Raw genomic sequence first — 19,443 nt, forward strand, 5'->3', positions numbered from 1 at the left:
GGGACTGGACTTTCAAAAAAAGGCAGGCAAGTCATCCTGCCTGATTAGCATAGAGTTTGAACCCTCAGCCTAGGACTGACCAAAAAATAGTTATGTCTTGAAGGATGCAATCAGAATAAAGTGAGCAGTAGAAGCATTGGCACTTACCTGTCCAAGTTCGTGTTACCAGTTTTTACTAATAATACATTTTGAGTCCCATAACCTCTCAGTAATAAGTCACACTTACATTTTAGTAATTTGGCTATGTACAAAACCCCCGTCTTAAATATGTTCCCCTGTTTCTGTAGGGTATACTGAGGTGCCTTGTAAAGTATTTAACCTCTCCTGTGAAACAAGAAGTCACGTGTGGTAGCATAAGAGAGACATTCCAAACATGTATAAATATCTAATTTCATTTTATTTACCTTCAAACGGCTCAAAAGGTATATTAATAAGATATATATTAATTAAATCCGTGCCACACAGATTTATTGAGTGGTACTGTTCTCCCCTTTAGAGATGAGAAGTAGTGTGCTCCAAAATTATTAGGATAGAGTCAGAAAATACCATGACTAATAGGGGCTGAATAAAAATTTTCTGTCAAAAGTTCTTTGACAGAAAATTGGGTTTTCAGCTAAATGAATTTTTTTGTGACAAGTGTCTGCTTTCTGTGGAAAACGGAGTTTTTTGTTGGAAAAAACAAGTTTTCAGCTGAAAATGTTTGTTTTTTTTTTTAATGCAAAACTAACCCCCTCCACTTTTCAATCAGTTCTACTAATGAATTCTTTTGAATGCATGCAGCTGGCACACAGTTTGTCTTACCTGAATGTCTTACCGTGTGTGTGTGTGTGTGTGTGTGTGTATATATATATATATATTTTTTTTTTCTGACGATTTCATTATGGAGAAACTATACACATTCAACAGTTTTGGGGTGAAATAAGTGTTATGAGAACAGGTAGCAAATTAAATAAATAGCACTGAACCATTCAGAGTAACATTTAGTTGACAGCAAAAGAGAAAAAAATTGCCTTGACAATGCAAGGAAATATCCAAACTAAAAATTATGCAATAGCTGTTTGAAGTTTCAGATTGATTTAGTTCCTGAATCTATTACTGTAAAAGTTATTTTTGGGGAAGTTAAAAACATAGGTGTTTAATTACATTTTTATTCCCCTAGGAAAGGGTAGACTTGGTAGCTCTAGTTAGTATGTATTTAATTGTTTTCCAGATACTATGGAAATAATTACAATTAGAGATTAACATAAATTATATAAAATGCCATAGAAAAATAAAATCTAAATTCGGTTACTGGAACTGGCACCAAGTTGTTTATGATCCAACCAGTTATACATAATACCAGACCTCCAATACGCTGTTAACTAGGTTCATGAGAATACTAATATGCAAATACAACTTGCATAGTTATATGATATCAAAAGTGACTGTTCTGTGTATTGTAATTAAAGCTGGAAAACCATAAACCAAAATGATTTATTTAAGAAATTATTCCATGTTTTGTTACCACATTGGCTTTACTAATTGATCTCTGAGTATTGGTTGGTATTATTTAAATAAATAGACCTGATCTGAGGTTGCACTTTTGACTTTTTAAACATGCCTCTGAATAATTTGTGAAAGCATGTTTCAGTCAGGAAGATTTAAACAAAGGGAAATTTACCTGGTTGGATCACACACGACTACATTTTAAGTACCTGATTGTGCTTGAAGCTAATCTACAACTGCTACATATAGATGAATGATAAACCATTTTATAAAAAATGAAATGAAGAATGGCAAAATCCACATAGTATTAAAATCATCACATGAAAAATCTCCAGGATGCTAAATCAGCAGAATATTGAAAATTTGTCTTAGATTGCCACGTAATCACTGTCACAGTTACAACTGATAAATTGTTTAATGATTCTTTCTTATGAATTTTAATTCTTATAAGCAAACAATAGGTCTATTTCCAAGCAAAAACAAGGAGAAAAAACCTAAGCCCAGAGTAAAATCAGTATGGTCATGTGAGTAATTGAATGAGGTCATTAGACCAATTGATCCAGCATCTATGATCATTCATTCAGTCCTGGGTTAAGACTTCCTCTTTCAGAACATTTTCATAAGAGCCGTGTGTGTGTGTGTGTGTGTGTGTGTGATGCTTTAGCCATTTTAAGTATATTAAAATATGGTGGTGTTCTCATCACAGATGGCGTTATTAACCTGAGCATTCCCATTGTGCTCCCTGTTGCTACGGAAGATAAGAAACGGCTGGATGGCTGCTCTGCATTTGCACTTCAGTATAATGGCCAAAGGGTAGCAATCCTCAGAAACCCAGAGTTCTATGAACATAGGAAGGAGGAACGCTGTGCGCGTGTGTGGGGGACAACCTGTGTGAAGCACCCACATATCAAAGTAAGTGTGTTAGTAATTTCCCTGTTTGCAATAATAAGTCTTCAGGAATTAAAAACTAAGGCAACCTGTAAAGTAGAGAGCATGGAATAGTATGTTTCCTATTAGGAATATACATGGTGTTTTCTGTACTCAAAGTAAAATGCAAGGAACCATTCGCTGGAAAAGATTGCTTTAGGATCGCAAAGGCAAATTGATTTCTTGATGTGTAAATGGTCCCTGAACATCATGTTTGTTGGTTAACGAGAGAGCAATTTATTCCATCAACCTCATGGAACTCAAAATCAAATGCATGGGGAGGGATATACAACACATATAGAGGGATATGTGGATATAGAACACCACAAAAAAGCTGGAGAGTTTTCTACAAAAGCTCATTATATACATAAGTACAGTTGCTGGGGGTTTTTTTGTTTTTGTTTTGTTTTTTAGCTAAAACATGTTCACATTGATCTAATACTTTCACTCCCTAAATTTCCATGAATCAGTGTTTTGGTTTTCTCTGTGATGCTATTCAACATTCTAGCATGGCAAATCACTGGCTGAGAGCTAGAATTGAGGCATGAAACAAAACATAATTAAAATGAACTTTGAATGGTGCTTTTTACTTCTTTCTACTAATCATAGAAGAATGTTGGGATTTTTTAAAATTTTCTGCATCTTATCTTTACCCACCTCCTCTGAACAAAAACACAAATTATAATTTTCATTAGTATGTGGTACATATTAGTTAGTGTCTTTGCTTAAAATGAGTAGCCAACTTTGACTGACTGTCTACTTTCAAAACCAGCAGTCATGTCAGTTCTGCTTATGCATAATGAAAACAATAAGGTGTTTTGATCTGATAGTGCTATGTTTTTTTTATTTGTGGGAATTGGTGTAACAATGCCAGTGGCTGTGGGGACCACTGTGAAATCGCCAGGAAGAAAAGAACCCCATGAATACTGGGCATTTAATGCAGAAAAGAGAAACAAAACATGCAGTGTGAAGGCCAAGATCCAGAACATCGGCTGATGTAAATCAGTATAGCTGTAATTGGGCCCAGTGGAGCTATGCCAGTTGGGTGGCATTTGTTAAAAGAACGACAAGATACCAGACAAATACATGCTAGATGAAAGACTACAATACAGCACAATTCCTAGGCATTTCAAAGCTGCTTCAGTGGCACTTACCGGAGTTGACTGATACTGTTGTTCGTCTTTTGAGTTAACTTCAGAGTGCTATATAGGTCACATTTTGAACTCTAAAGTCTGCCAGGAACTCCACAGGCGTCCCATTGGCAGGAGTTATTGAAAGGACCCACTGAATGGAAACATTTTGGGTCACCCTTGCAACAGCCCCTCCTCAGCTAGTGCTGTGTGCTACTTGAACTTTGCCGGAGCACTACAATTCCCCACACAGAAGAAGGAAGACTGTTTGTTTCTACTTTTTATTGCTGCTTGTTTCCTCTCCTGGCAGACTTTCTACCATCAGGTTGCATGGAGCCTGAGGTGCATTTAACCTTGTCTGTTACATTTACGTAGTGTTTTACATCCTGACTTTTCCAAAAGAAAATGTATCCAGTAATTAAAACACAAAAACAAGGAAGATTAAATATATAAGCAGAATCATGCCTAAATAAAATGTTTTTGAAAGTATCATCCAGTATTTGGGTGAAAGTGATGAGGAAATGATAGATTTCATGATCTAAGGAAAGAGTAAGAGCAGCAGAATAAAGACAATGGACTTCAAAAAGCATACTTGAACTGAACTGGTAGGTATGTTGCCATGCGAAGAAAATCTAAGGGAAAAAGGAATTCCGAAGAGCTGACAGTTTCTTAAAGAGACCATATTACAGGCACAGCAGCTAACTATCCCAATGCAAAGGAAAGATAGGAAGAATAGTAAGAGGTCAATATGGCTCTATCAGGAGCTGTTTAATGATCAGAAAATAAAAAAGCAATCCTACAAAAAGTGGAGACATAAACAAATTGCTGAGGAGGAGTACAAAAGAATAGCACAAGCATGTAGGGACAAAATCAGAAGGGCTAAGGCACAAAATGAGTTACACCAAGCAAAGGACATAAGGTGATAAGAAGAGGATCTATAAATACAATTTGAGCAAGAGAAAAATGAGGGGAAGTGTAGGTCCACAAGGACATTTAGATAGATGCATTCAAATCAGCAGGGCATGATGAAATTCTCCTAGGATACTTAAGGAACTAGCTCAGAGGTGGGCAAACTACAGCCTGCGGGCCACATCCGGCCCGGGGAACCGTCCTGCCCAGCCCCTCCCCCGCTGTTCCTCCTCCCCCACAACTTCAGCTCACTGTACCGCCAGCACAATGCTCTGGGTGGCGGGGCTGCGAGCTCCTGGGGCAGTGCAGCTGAAGAGCCACGGCCTGACCCAGTGCTCTGTGCTGCGCGGTGCAGCTGCCTGTCCTGGTGCAGCTGCGCCGCCAGCCACCAGTGCTCCAGGCAGCGCGGTAAGGGGGCAGGGGGCGTTGGATAGAGGGCAGGGGAGTTCGGGGGGGGTGATCAGGGGTGTGGGTAGGGGTCGGGGTAGTCAGAGGGCAGGGAACGGGGTTGGATGGGGGCGCAGTCAGGAGACGGGGTCTTGGGAGGGGCAGTCAGGGGACAGGGAGAAGGGGTGGTTGGATGTGGCAGGGTTCCCAGGGGGGCAGTCAGGAAGGAGAGGGGGGTTTGGATGGGCTGGCATTGGGCAGTCAGGGGACACAGAGTGGGGGCTGGATGGGGCAGGGATCCCCGGGGCGGGGCTGTCGGGAGTGAGAAGCAGGAGGGGTCAGATTGGGGGGCACAGGTCAGGCCATGCCTGGTTGTTTGGGGAGGCAAAGCCTCCCCTAACTGGCCCTCCATACAATTTCAGAAACCCGATGCAGCCCTCAGGCCAAAACATTTGCCCGCCCCTGAACTAGCTGAAGCAATACTGTAACTATTTAATATTATCTTTGCACACTCATGGAGGATGATGCAGGACCCAGACAACTGGAGAAGGACAAACATTGTACCTATTGTTAAAAAGGGGAACAAAGAGATTCCGGAATTATTAACCAGGCAGCCTAACTTCAATATCCGGAAAGATACTGAAACAAATTATTAATCAATTTGTAAGCACCTGGAGGATTATAAGGTTGTAAGGAAGAGCCAGCATGGATTTGTCAAGAACAAATCATGCCAAACCAACCTATTTCCGTCTTTGACAGGGTTACTGGTCTATGGATCAGGGGAAGCTGTAGACATGATATATTTTTATTTTAGTAAGACTTTTGACACAGTCCCACATACCATTCTCATGAGCAAACTAGGGGAATGTGGTCTAGTTGAAATGATTATAAGGTGAGCGCGTAACTGGTTGAAAGACCATAAGTAAAAAACAGTTATCAATGACTTGCTGTAAAACTGGGGGACCTATCTAGTGGGGTCCCTCAGGGGTCTGTCTTGGGTCTGGTACTATTCTATACAGTAACTCCTCACTTAAAGTAGTCCCAGTTAAAGTTGTTATGTTGCTGATCAATTAGAGAACATGCTCGTTTAAAGTTGTGCAATGATCCCTTATAATGTCGTTTAGCAACCGCCTGCTTTGTCCACTGCTTGCAGGAAGAGCAGCCCGTTGCAGCTAGCTGGTGAGGGCTTGGAACCAGGGTGGATCGACAGCCCCCCTAAGTTCCCTGTACAGCAGCTGTCCCTCCCCCACACTGCCATGTGCTGCTCCTGCCCTCTGCCTTGGAGCTGCTCTCCAGAGCCTCCTGCTTGCTGGTGGGGAGGAGAGGGGGGCTAATGTCAGGGTGTCCCCCTCCCTTCTGCTCCTGTACCCCGCTTATCCCATATCCGTAGAGCGGGGGGGACGGGGACACGACAGGGCTCAGGATGGAGGGAGCTTCCTGGCAGCAGCTGCTGCGGTCTCAGCTTGCTGATTAACTTAACAAGGTAGTGTACTTAAGAGTGGTGTCTGCGTACTTAAAGGGAAAATGCGCATCTCTCTCTCACACACAGGGTGTGTCTCTGTCTCTGCCATGCTGTCTCCCCTCCCTCCATTCGTGCTGCTTTGAAGAGTGTGAGGCAACATTAAAAACGAGTTAACCCTTGAGGGCTCAGCCAATTGCTAGTTCATCATTTAGCAGTAAGGCATTCCCTGGGAAATATCCCACCCTCTGACCCCACCACCTCAACCAAGCTTCACAATCATCATCGCTGTGTACAGTATTAAATTGCTTGTTTAAAACTTATACACTGTGTGTGTGTGTAGTCTTTTGTCTGGCAAAAAAAAAATTTCCCTGGAACCTAACCCCCCCCCATTTACATTAATTCTTATGGGGAAATTGGATTCGCTTAACATTGTTTCGCTTAAAGTTGCATTTTTCAGGAACATAACTATAACGTTAAATGAGGAGTTACTGTATTTCCATTAATGGCTTGGATAATGAAGTGTAGAGTATGTTATGAAATCCACAGATTACACCAAACTGGGAGGGGTTGTAAGCACTTTGGAGGACAGGATTAGAATTCAAAACAACTTTGACAAATTGGAAAATTGGTCTGAAATCAAGAAGATGAAATTTAGCGCTTGTCTATACTGAAAACACTGCAGCCAACACACCTGTACCACTGCATCTGCACCACTGTAGAGCTTCAGTGAAGATGCTGCCTACTCTGACAGGAGGGGTTCTCCCGTCGGTATAGATAATGTACTTCTCCAAGAGGTGGTAGCTAGTATGATGGGAGAATTCTCCCATCGACCTAGCACTGTCTAAACTCGGGGTTAGGCTGATTTAACTGCATTGCTCAGGGGTGTGGCTTTTTCACACCCCTGAGCAACGTAGTTATACCAACCTAACTTCCTAGTGTAGACCAGGCCTCGGGAAAGACAAGTGCAAAGTACTTCACTTGGAAGGAAAAATCAAATGCACAACTACAGAATAGTAAATAACAGGCTAGGCAGTAGTACTGCTGAAAAAGATCTGGGGGTTGAAGAGAATTACAAATTGAATATGAGCCAACAATGTGATGCAATTGTAAAAAAGGCTAATATTCTGAGTTCTGTTAACAAGAGTGTTGTATGTAAGGCACAGGCAGTTATTGTCCTGCTCTGCTCAGTCCTGGTGAGGCCTCGCCTGCACTACTGTGTCCAGTCTGGGCTCCACACTTTAAGAAAGATGTGGACAAATTGGAGAGAGTCCAGAGGAGAGCAACAAAAATGGTAAAAAGTTTAGAAAACCTGACCTCTGAGGAAAGGTTAAAAAAACTGGACATGTTTAGTCTTGAGAAAAGAAGTCTTGGTTTAGGGGCAGAGAAGAGGGGGACCTGATAGCCTTTAAATATGTTTAGAGTTGTTATAAAGAGGACGTATTCAATTGTTTTCCATCTCCACTCAAGGTAGGACAAGATATAATGGACTTACTCTGCAGCAAGGGAGATTTAGGTTAGATATTAGGAAAAACTTTCTAACTATATGGATAGTTAAACACTGAACTAAACGTCAAAGGGAGGTGGTGGAATCCCCATCATTCTGGAGGTTTTTAAGAACTGGTTAGACAATCACTTGTCAGGATACTTGGTCCTACCTCAGCCTAGATGACCTGACAAGGTCCCCTCTAGCCTTGCATTTCAAGGAGAGAAACACTTAGATTAGATGGAGCCACTCGGTAAGTCACTGATAGTTGTACTGTGGAGGCATTTAATGAAAGAGAAAATGAATACAAATGTTTTAGTATTTAGCAGATATCCCGTGACTAATATATATGTGTGTGTGTGTATGTTTATGATTCGTAGATGGTGATGGAAAGTGGGGATTGGTTGGCTGGTGGTGATCTTCTTGTGTTAGAGAAAATAAAATGGAATGATGGACTGGATCAATACCGCCTGACGCCACTGGAGCTCAGACAGAAGTTTAAAGAAATGAATGCTGGTAAGCATATGACTTTGTGATATTACACCCTCTTCACAGTCTCAGCCGGGCTAGTGCCTAATTATCCTTTGTCTCCCTCTAAAAGAGCCTCACTTTGAGACAAATATCACAAGACTAATTATAATAAAGTGGAGCTTAAACTAGATAATTTCCTGCTAGGTAATTTTCAGCATGCAAACTACCTTAAAAAATTCTAATAGATCTGTTCCTGTTGCACGTGTGTGATGTGAAAATTAGACATTTCACAGACTTCTTGCATTGAATTATTTTGCTGAGGTTGATCAAAAAGTATGTGAATATGTGATGTTGCGCTCTAAATGATTTTATAAAAATATGCTAATGAGTGTGAATATAATGTAACCGGAATATGCTTCATGCAAAAGGTCTCTTGTAAGGTATCATTACAAAGCTTATAATCTACTGAGTGTGGTCATCCTATTTGTATAAATGTATCACTCTTGTATCTGAAACTACAAATATGAAATATAACTCTGAGGTCCTATTGTAGTTATGCAAAGCGTGGGCCATTAATGATGGTTTGGAATCTTAATGGCTCCCATCAACCAGGACAATTGACTGTGGATGGCTCTGTTTGCTTGCAGGCCTTCCTGTGAGTCAGGCTGGGAGGAATGAAGGCTTGGGGTCTAACAGTGACATGTGATCATGTCACCTGAACTGAAATCCATCTTTAACCTGGTGTTTTTCCATTGAGAAGGAGGGATGAGAACCCAGAGGGACAAAGGATTCCCGCCTTATGCAAAAGATCTATAAGTGGGTGGAACAGAACAAAGGGGCAGCCATCATGAGGAATCCCTAGCTACCGCCTGAGCTGGAACAAGGGCTGTACCAGGGGAAAGGATTGTGCCCAGACTAGGAAGGTGTCCAGTCTGTGAAAGAAATGTATTGAAACATCTCTAAGGGTGAGATTTTATCTGTATTTAGTTTTCTGACTATACTAGACTTAGACTTGCGTGTTTTATTTTATTTTGCTTGGTAATTCACTTTGTTCTGTCAGTTACTATTTAGAACCACTTAAATCCTACTTTCTGTATTTAATAAAATCACTTTTTACTTATTAATTAACACAGAGTATGTATTAATACCTGGGGAGGGGGAGGTGCAAACATCTGTGAATACCTTTCTATCAGTGTTATAGAGGGTGAATAATTTATGATTTTACCCTGTATAAGCTTTATACAGGGTAAAATGGATTTATTTGGGGTTTGGACCCCATTGGGAGTTGGGCATCTGAGTGTTAAAGGCAGGAACACTTCTTAAATTGCTTTCAGTTAAGCCGACAGCTGTTAGGGAACGTGGTTCAGACCTGGGTCTGGGTTTGCAGCAGGCTAGTGGGTCTGGCTCAAACTAGGCAGGACACTGAAGTCCTAAGCTGACAGGGCAGGAAAGCAGGGGCAGAAGTAGTCTTGGCATATCAGGTGGCAACTCCCAGGGGGTTTCTGTGATCCAACCCGTCACAGAATAGTTAACAGTTCTCTTTATGATCAGCCCAAAAATGAAATCATATTGTAGATCTAAATATAAGACTTGGTTTAGTCTTCTCTTCTAAATTTCTGCATCTAATAATAAATAACTTCAAGGGCTTTGCAGTTTTCTCATCATAGTGTAGATAGAAAATATTCTTATTAATACAAATAATAATATTTTAGTACTATATAGTTGAGGCTTCACTGGAAATCACAGGCTTGTCATGGAAAGGCATGCTATTTGTACCAAATTCAGTCTGATTTTTCCCCTATACATGCCTCCCTGGTTAAACAGGGAGCACCATAACAGCTGACCCCACTTTCTTCCTGCCACTGAGATCTGTTGTCACCCCAAATAAAAAGGGGGAGAGGATGGAACCTGTGTGACACCCACAAGACAGAACTTTCTTGGCAGATGAAGAGTGTTGCTATATTGAAGAAAGAAAAGGAGTACTTGTGGCACCTTAGAGACTAACCAATTTATTTAAGCATAAGCTTTCGTGAGCTACAGCTCACTTCATCGGATGCATACTGTGGAAACTGCAGAAGACATTATATACACAGAGACCATGAAACAATACCTCCTCCCACCCCACTCTCCTGCTGATAATAGCTTATCTAAAGTGATCACTCTCCTTACAATGTGTATGATAATCAAGGTGGGCCATTTCCAGCATAAATCCAAGTTTAACCAGAACGTCTGGGGGGGGAGGGGGGGAAGGAAAAAACAAGGGAAAATAGGCTACCTTGCATAATGACTTAGCCACTCCCAGTCTCTATTTAAGCCTAAATTAATAGTATCCAATTTGCAAATGAATTCCAATTCAGCAGTTTCTCGCTGGAGTCTGGATTTGAAGTTTTTTTGTTGTAAGATAGCGACCTCCATAGTGGCCAGGATGCCACTATGTAGAAGCCCTCTACACCAACATTCCACACACAGATGGACTACAAGCCATCAGGAACACTATCCCCGATAATGTCACGGCAAATATGGTGGCTGAACTTTGTGACTTTGTCCTTACCCATAACTATTTTACATTTGGGGACAATGTATACCTTCAGATCAGCGGCACTGCTATGGGTACCCGCATGGCCCCACAGTATGCCAACATTTTTATAGCTGACTTAGAACAACGCTTCCTCAGCTCTCATTCCCTAATGCCCCTACTCTACTTGCACTACACTGATGACATCTTCATCATCTGGACCCATGGAAAAGAAGCCCTTGAGGAATTCCACCATGATTTCAACAATTTCCATCCAACCATCAACCTCAGCCTGCACCAGTCCACACAAGAGATCCACTTCCTGGACACTACAGTGCTAATAAGCGATGGTCACATAAACACCTCCCTATACCGGAAACCTACTGTCCACTATTCCTACCTACATGCCTCCAGCTTTCACCCAGACCACACCACACGATCCATTGTCTACAGCCAAGCTCTACGATACAACTGCATTTGCTCCAACCCCTCAGAGAGAGACAAACACCTACAAGATCTCTATCAAGCATTCTTACAACTACAATACCCACCTGCTGAAGTTAAGAAACAAATTGACAGAGCCAGAAGAGTACCCAGAAGTCACCTACTACAGGACAGGCCCAACAAAGAAAATAATAGAACGCCACTAGCTGTCACCTTCAGCCCCCAACTAAAACCTCTCCAACGCATTATGAAGGATCTACAACCTATCCTGAAGGACGACCCATCACTCTCACAAATCTTGGGAGACAGGCTAGTCCTTGCCTACAGACAGCCCCCCAACCTGAAGCAAATACTCACCAGCAACCACACACCACACAACAGAACCACTAACCCAGGAACCTATCCTTGAAACAAAGCCTGTTGCCAACTGTGCCCACATATCTATTCAGGGGACACCATCATAGGGCCTAATCACATCAGCCACACTATCAGAGGCTCTTTCACCTGCACATCTACCAATGTGATATATGCCATCATGTGCCAGCAATGCCCCTCTGCCATGTACATAGGGCAAACTGGACAGTCTCTACGTAAAGGAATAAATGGATACAAATCAGATGTCAAGAATTATAACATTCATAAACCAGTCGGAGAACACTTCAATCTCTCTGGTCACGCAATTACAGACATGAAGGTTGCTATCTTACAACAAAAAAACTTCAAATCCAGACTCCAGCGAGAAACTGCTGAATTGGAATTCATTTGCAAATTGGATACTATTAATTTAGGCTTAAATAGAGACTGGGAGTGGCTAAGTCATTATGCAAGGTAGCCTATTTCCCCTTGTTTTTTCCTCCCCCTCCTTTCCCCCCCCCACCCCCAGACGTTCTGGTTAAACTTGGATTTATGCTGGAAATGGCCCACCTTGATTATCATATACATTGTAAGGAGAGTGATCACTTTAGATAAGCTATTACCAGCAGGAGAGTGGGGTGGGAGGAGGTATTGTTTCATGGTCTCTGTGTATATAATGTCTTCTGCAGTTTCCACAGTATGCATCCGATGAAGTGAGCTGTAGCTCACGAAAGCTTATGCTCAAATAAATTGGTTAGTCTCTAAGGTGCCACAAGTACTCTTTTGCTTTTTGTTATAATTCTTGACATGTGATTGGTGTCCATTTATTCTTTTACGTAGAGACTGTCCAGTTTGACCAATGTACATGGCAGAGGGGCATTGCTGGCACATGATGGTATATATCACATTGGTAGATGTGCAGGTGAAAGAGCCTCTGATAGTGTGGCTGATGTGATTAGGCCCTATGATGGTGTCCCCTGAATAGATATGTGGGTACAGTTGGCAACGGGCTTTGTTTCAAGGATAGGTTCCTGGGTTAGTGGTTCTGTTGTGTGGTGTGTGGTTGCTGGTGAGTATTTGCTTCAGGTTGGGGGGCTGTCTGTAGGCAAGGACTAGCCTGTCTCCCAAGATTTGTGAGAGTGATGCGTCGTCCTTCAGGATAGGTTGTAGATCCTTCATAATGTGTTGGAGAGGTTTTAGTTGGGGGCTGAAGGTGACAGCTAGTGGTGTTCTGTTATTTTCTTTGTTGGGCCTGTCCTGTAGTAGGTGACTTCTGGGTACTCTTCTGGCTCTGTCAATTTGTTTCTTCACTTCAGCAGGTGGGTATTGTAGTTGTAAGAACGCTTGATAGAGATCTTGTAGATGTTTGTCTCTCTCTGAGGGGTTGGAGCAAATGCGGTTGTATCGTAGAGCTTGGCTGTAGACAATGGATCGTGTGGTGTGGTCTGGGTGAAAGCTGGAGGCATGTAGGTAGGAATAGTGGACAGTAGGTTTCCGGTATAGGGAGGTGTTTATGTGACCATCGCTTATTAGCACTGTAGTGTCCAGGAAGTGGATCTCTTGTGTGGACTGGTCCAGGCTGAGGTTGATGGTTGGATGGAAATTGTTGAAATCATGGTGGAATTCCTCAAGGGCTTCTTTTCCATGGGTCCAGATGATGAAGATGTCATCAGTATAGTGCAAGTAGAGTAGGGGCATTAGGGGACGAGAGCTGAGGAAGCGTTGTTCTAAATCAGCCATAAAAATGTTGGCATACTGTGGGGCCATGCGGGTACCCATAGCAGTGCCGCTGATCTGAAGGTATACATTGTCCCCAAATGTAAAATAGTTATGGGTAAGGACAAAGTCCAGCCACCAGATTTGCCGTGACATTATCGGGGATAGTGTTCTTGACGGCTTGTAGTCCATCTTTGTGTGGAACGTTGGTGTAGAGGGCTTCTACATCCATAGTGGCCAGGATGGTGTTTTCAGGAAGATCACTGATGGATTGTAGTTTCCTCAGGAAGTCAGTGGTGTCTCAAAGATAGCTGGGAGTGCTGGTAGCGTAGGGCCTGAGGAGGGAGTCTACATAGCCAGACAATCCTGCTGTCAGGGTGCCAATGCCTGAGATGATGGGGCGCCCAGGATTTATGGATCCAGGTTTATGGATCTTGGGTAGCAGATAGAATACCCCAGGTCGGGGTTCCAGGGGTGTGTCTGTGCGGATTTGTTCTTGTACTTTTTCAGGGAGTTTCTTGAGCAAATGCTATAGTTTCTTTTGGTACCCTCAGTGGGATCAGAGGGTAATGGCCTGTAGAAAGTGGTGTTGGAGAGCTGCTGAGCAGCCTCGTGTTCGTCTTCCGACCTATTCATGATGATGACAGCACCTCCTTTGTCAGCCTTTTTGATTATGATGTCAGAGTTGTTTCTGAGGCTGTGGATGGCATTGTGTTCTGCACGGCTGAGGTTATGGGGCAAGTGATGCTGCTTTTCCACAATTTCAGCCCGTGCACGTCAGCGGAAGCACTCTATGTAGAAGTCCAGTCTGCTGTTTCGACCTTCAGAAGGAGTCCACCTAGAATCCTTCTTTTTGTAGTGTTGGTAGGAAGGTCTCTGTGGATTAGTATGTTGTTCAGAGGTGTGTTGGAAATATTCCTTGAGTCGGAGACGTCAAAAATAGGATTCTAGGTCACCACAGAACTGTATCATGTTCGTGGGGGTGGAGGGACAGAAGGAGAGGCCCCGTGTCATAAATATAAAGGGAAGGGTAAACCCCTTTGAAATCCTTCCTGGCCAGGGGAAAGCTCCTCTCACCTGTAAAGGGTTAAGAAGCTAAAGGTAACCTCGCTGGCACCTGACCAAAATGACCAATGAGGAGACAAGATACTTTCAAAAGCTGGGAGGAGGGAGAGAAACAAAGGGTCTGTGTGTCTGTCTTTGTCGGGGATAGACCAGGAATGGAGTCTTAGAACTTTTAGTAAGTAATCTAGCTAGGTATGTGTTAGATTATGATTTCTTTAAATGGCTGAGAAAAGAATTGTGCTGAATAGAATAACTATTTCTGTCTGTGTATCTTTTTTGTAACTTAAGGTTTTGCCTAGAGGGGTTCTCTATGTTTTTGAAGCTAATTACCCTGTAAGCTATCTACCATCCTGATTTTACAGGGGGGATTTCTTCATTTCTATTTACTTCTATTTTTATTAAAAGTCTTCTTGTAAGAAACTGAATGCTTTTTCATTGTTCTTAGATCCAAGGGTTTGGGTCTGTGGTCACCTATGCAAATTGGTGAGGCTTTTTATCCAACATTTCCCAGGAAAGGAGGGGTGCAAGTGTTGGGAGGATTGTTCATTGTTCTTAAGATCCAAGGGTCTGGGTCTGTAGTCACCTAGGCAAATTGGTGAGGCTTTTTACCAAACCTTGTCCAGGAAGTGGGGTGCAAGGTTTTGGGAAGTATTTTGGGGGGAAGGACGCGTCCAAACAGCTCTTCCCCAGTAACCAGTATTAGTTTGGTGGTGGTAGCGGCCAGTCCAAGGACAACGGGTGGAATATTTTGTACCTTGGGGAAGTTTTGACCTAAGCTGGTAAAGATAAGCTTAGGAGGTTTTTCATGCAGGTCCCCACATCTGTACCCCAGAGTTCAGAGTGGGGGAGGAACCTTGACACCCCGAGATAGGACAAATTCTTCTGCTGGGTTAAGAGTATAGTTGGATAGATTAACAATATTGCTGGGTGGGTTGAGGGAACCATTGCTGTGGCCTCTTGTGGCATGTAGTAGTTTAGATAATTTAGTGCCCTTTTTCTTTGGTAGAGAAGCAAAGTGTGTGTTGTAAATGGCTTGTTTATTCCCCCCCCCACCACCAGTGTTCCTCAGACGTTCTTGTTAACTCCTGGAAATGTGCTGGAAATGGCCCACCTTGATTATCACTTCAAAAGGTTTTCTCTCCCCCAACCCCACTCTCCTGCTGGTAATAGCTCATCTTAAGTGATCACTCTCCTTACAATGTGTATTTTTTCATGGTCTGTGTGTATATATAAAATCTGCTCACTGTACTTTCCACTTTATGCATCCAATGAAGTGAGCTGTAGCTCACGAAGGCTTATGCTCAAATAAATTGGTTAGTCTCTAAGGTGCCACAAGTACTCCTTTTCTTTTTGCGAATACAGACTAACATGGCTGCTACTCTGAAACCTGTCGCTATATTGAAGCTTCATTGTGTTAGTTCCTGGAAGGCTTCACCAACATTAGAGAGACTAGATGGGTGAGGTAATGTCTTTATTGGACCAACTTCTGTTAGTGTAAGAGACAAGCTTTCGAGCTACACAGAGCTCTTCATCGGGTCTGGGAAAGGTACTCAGAGGATATGTCTACAGTGCAGTGACGCACCCGTGGCTGTTCCTGGCTGGCTTGGGCTCACAGGGCTGTTTAATTGCAGTGTAGATGTTCAGGCTCGGGCTGCATCCTGAGTTCTGGAACTCTCCCACCTCGCAGGGCCCTAGAGCCTGAGCTGCAGCCCAAACCCAAATACCCACATCACAATTAAATAGTCCCTTTGCCCAAGCCCCACGAGCCGGGGTCAACTGGCATGGGCCAGCTGTGGGTTTTTAATTGCAGTGTAGACATACTCAGAGTGTCACAGCTAAATACAAGGTGGAACAGATTATTTAGCCTAAGTAGTTAACACATATTTTAAGGGGCCATTCAAGATGAAGTGGCCCATTAACACCTCTGCAGTCGTAGGACAAAAAATAGGGATTAGTAGGTTACGGATGGTTGTAATAAGCCACAAATCTGGTGTCTCTCTTCAGTCTGTGATTTTTAGTGTTTACCAAAATTATTTAGGCTCCCAGGCTCATCTTTTGAAAATGTTGGGCAGATTTGAGAGGGCAGATATGGAGTGATCATTTTGTGAAAAGAGTTCACCCATGAGTGATAGTGTTTTTGTCTTTTAACATTTTTCTGTGTGAGTTCATTTGAGAGTGTAGTGTTTGTCTCATTTCACCCACATAGTTATTACTGGGGCATTTAGTTCTATGGATGAGGCACATCACGTGTTGTGATATGCATGTGTAGAACCCACGGAACTTGAAAGGTGTGTTGCGGGGGGTGGGGGGGGATCGATCATCATAGCAGTGAAGATATGTCAGCAGGTTTTGCATCTGTTGTTCTGGCAGGGTGTGGTGCTGCTTTGGGTTGTGTCCTGGTTGGTGGGGAACTTGCATCTTATGAAATGCTTGTTGAGGTTCGGGGGTTGTTTGAAGGCCAAAAGAGGAGGTTCAGGAAACATTTTTCAGGATGTAGTCCCCATCAAGTGTGGGTTGTAGTTGTTTAATTACAGTGTGGGGTACAGTTCCAGTGTGGGGGTACCAAGTGACAAGTTGGGGTGTGTGGTTGGGGGAGCTTTTTCTTCACTTTATTGAAGCAGGTTCTCTTGGGGTATTTGGGTGGCCTGTTCCATGATGCAATCTACTTCTCTGGTGGTGTGTCCTTGTTTGATGAAGGCAGGTTTAAGTTTCTTAAGGTGCATATCTTGGGCTTTTATCCTGGGACCAATCACCAAAACATGTCCACACTGGGGAGAGAAGTTCCACAAGTCACCTACAACTCTGCATAACAAATTTGACCTTGTTTTAGAAGGTGGGTGCTTTTATTGTAGATTTTCCAAACTCCCTAAGCATTTTATTGAACTTTGAAAACAAACAAACAAATATTTTCAGAAGTGAAGTTCAGAGGATGATTGGAAATACACTTTCTAATGAGAAGGTGAAAAATACATTGGCCAGAGTAGGATGATATAACCAAGATCAACCTCAGAGAAAATGAGCACAATGAAAAGATTTCGCAGAGCACTTAAGAGGAATAATACATATGTAATTTAAATATTGTAGCAACCATTCCACGTGAAGATAAAGTTGCTTATTTTGTTTCCTTGTTCTGTGTTTGTGCAGCACCTAGCACAATGGGATCCTGGTCCATAACTAGGGCTCCTAGGCACGATGGTAATACAGATCATTCATACAAATAATAATATCAGGGAACATAAACAGTAGAGGTTGTCATAATTTGATGCTCATAACTTACAGAGTGTATAAATGTACTTCCTGTTAGGTGTTCCGGTTAGTGCCGTTGTTAATCATCTTATCAGACTTATGACACTGTTCTGAATCTTTCTTGATTAGATGCCGTATTCGCATTTCAGCTGCGCAACCCTGTCCACAATGGTCATGCTCTGCTCATGCAGGACACCAAAAGCCATCTGCTGGAAAGAGGTTACAAACATCCTGTGCTTCTGCTTCACCCTCTGGGAGGCTGGACCAAAGAGGATGATGTGCCACTAGCGTGGCGAATGAAGCAGCATGCAGCCGTGCTTGAGGAACATGTCCTGGACCCAAAGTCAACTGTTGTTGCAATCTTCCCCTCTCCCATGTTGTATGCTGGTCCAACAGAGGTAATGTATTTCTTAAGTAACAACCAACACCTTGAAGTATTCACAGAATTTTAAATCCATAAATATGGCTTTATTCAGAAAACTGACACAGTAAGTGACATCTGAGGTACCCTATTCATTCTTCATCAGTAGCTTCCATATCAACTCTGCTTACAGTACAAGTCCGATAAGATTTGCTAATTGACAGGATTAAAAGATCAGACCAATATCTGAAAAAGTCCAGCTGTAAATTTTGCTTCATACATCATCAGATTAGATTTTGCTGTACTGGGTCTGCAACCTGGTAATCTGGACATAATCTAAACACACATGACTGAAAAACAAGGAGTACATAAGAGCCATTTTTATTGAGCTATGTTTCAGGCAATCATTTTCATATAGTTACTTACATTTTTCCCCGCTTGTGCCAGTCTATGTTGTAGCTTAATTTGATACAAATATAAATACAACTTTTTAGCAAAGTAATCTAAAAGCAGACTTCCTAAATGATAAAACTGTCCCACTCATCTTTGAGAACCTGTGCTATCCCCCAAAGCATCAGTGAATGAGGGACTTTTTAATAGTCATACAATATGTTTACATATTTCCTTCAGTGTTCACCACATGAATGCACCTTTGTTTTATCATCACATTAGCCAGGGGTTCAAATTTTAAAAAGGCTAGACCTCACAGAAATACCAAGGTCTGCCATCTGGGCCTCCAGTACTGGCAACTTGTTAAGTCTCCCATGAGTTTTCCCTCCTTCTACCCTGAGCCATCTGAATTCCCCCAATAGGTCTATTCTCATTCCTACCCGCTTGCAGGGTGTAAATTCTTTACTTTGTAGTGCCCACCACTCAGTCTATCTGCCTTCCGTTCCTGCTTCGTCCCTCTACTCATTTTGTGCTGGACACTTTATTTGGAGGCAGTGGAACTGCTATAGATAAACCCATGGCACTATCTCCTGAGAGGTCTACGTTGGCAGTGACAGCTTATAGAACTGGCCTGTGCTGAAGGTGAAGGCTACACAAGGCATGGTGGAGATGTAATAGGTAACTGGGCTTTTGACTCCTTATTAATTTCCACTCCTTTGGGAGTTTCTGGTCATGGACAGTCATTACTTCAATTTTCCCCAGTAATTCTTTCCCTAAAGCTAAGGAATAAATATCCTGAGGTAGGCAAATGTGGAGGTTAGGGTAAAAGCACGAAGGAATCAGAACTTTCCTCACAGTTTCATATGCTTGTGCAGCATATACCTGTCTCAGCTGGGCAGTCACTTGGCTGCAGTGTAGGAACCTTCAGCCTCTTCCTTTCACATGAGCTTTTACAAAAGTTTGTGCCTCGTGGCTATTAAATAACTAGGAAATAGAACTACAGTATTATATAAATCCTGAGAGAAAGGAATAGTAATTTATTTGGGGGGGAATTACTTAGCCTTTTAAACTAGTAATTTCAGTAATACTAGCATTATT

At 42.4% G+C, this 19,443-nt stretch overlaps 1 protein-coding gene across 1 annotated transcript in view; it reads left to right on the forward strand.

Annotated features, from left to right (window-relative positions):
- Positions 1-19,443, forward strand: part of PAPSS2 (3'-phosphoadenosine 5'-phosphosulfate synthase 2) — a 96,416-nt gene that overhangs the window by 71,775 nt on the left and 5,198 nt on the right. The window contains exons 8-10 of the mRNA XM_084634843.1: positions 2,192-2,397; positions 8,164-8,299; positions 17,724-17,992. Of these exons, the coding sequence (XP_084490969.1) occupies positions 2,192-2,397; positions 8,164-8,299; positions 17,724-17,992 (611 nt within the window). The remainder of the gene's footprint in view (positions 1-2,191; positions 2,398-8,163; positions 8,300-17,723; positions 17,993-19,443) is intronic.

The sequence above is a fragment of the Lepidochelys olivacea genome (assembly GCF_965140295.1).
Source record: "Lepidochelys olivacea isolate rLepOli2 genome assembly, chromosome: 7".
In the NCBI taxonomy this organism is placed as follows: Eukaryota; Metazoa; Chordata; order Testudines; family Cheloniidae; genus Lepidochelys; species Lepidochelys olivacea.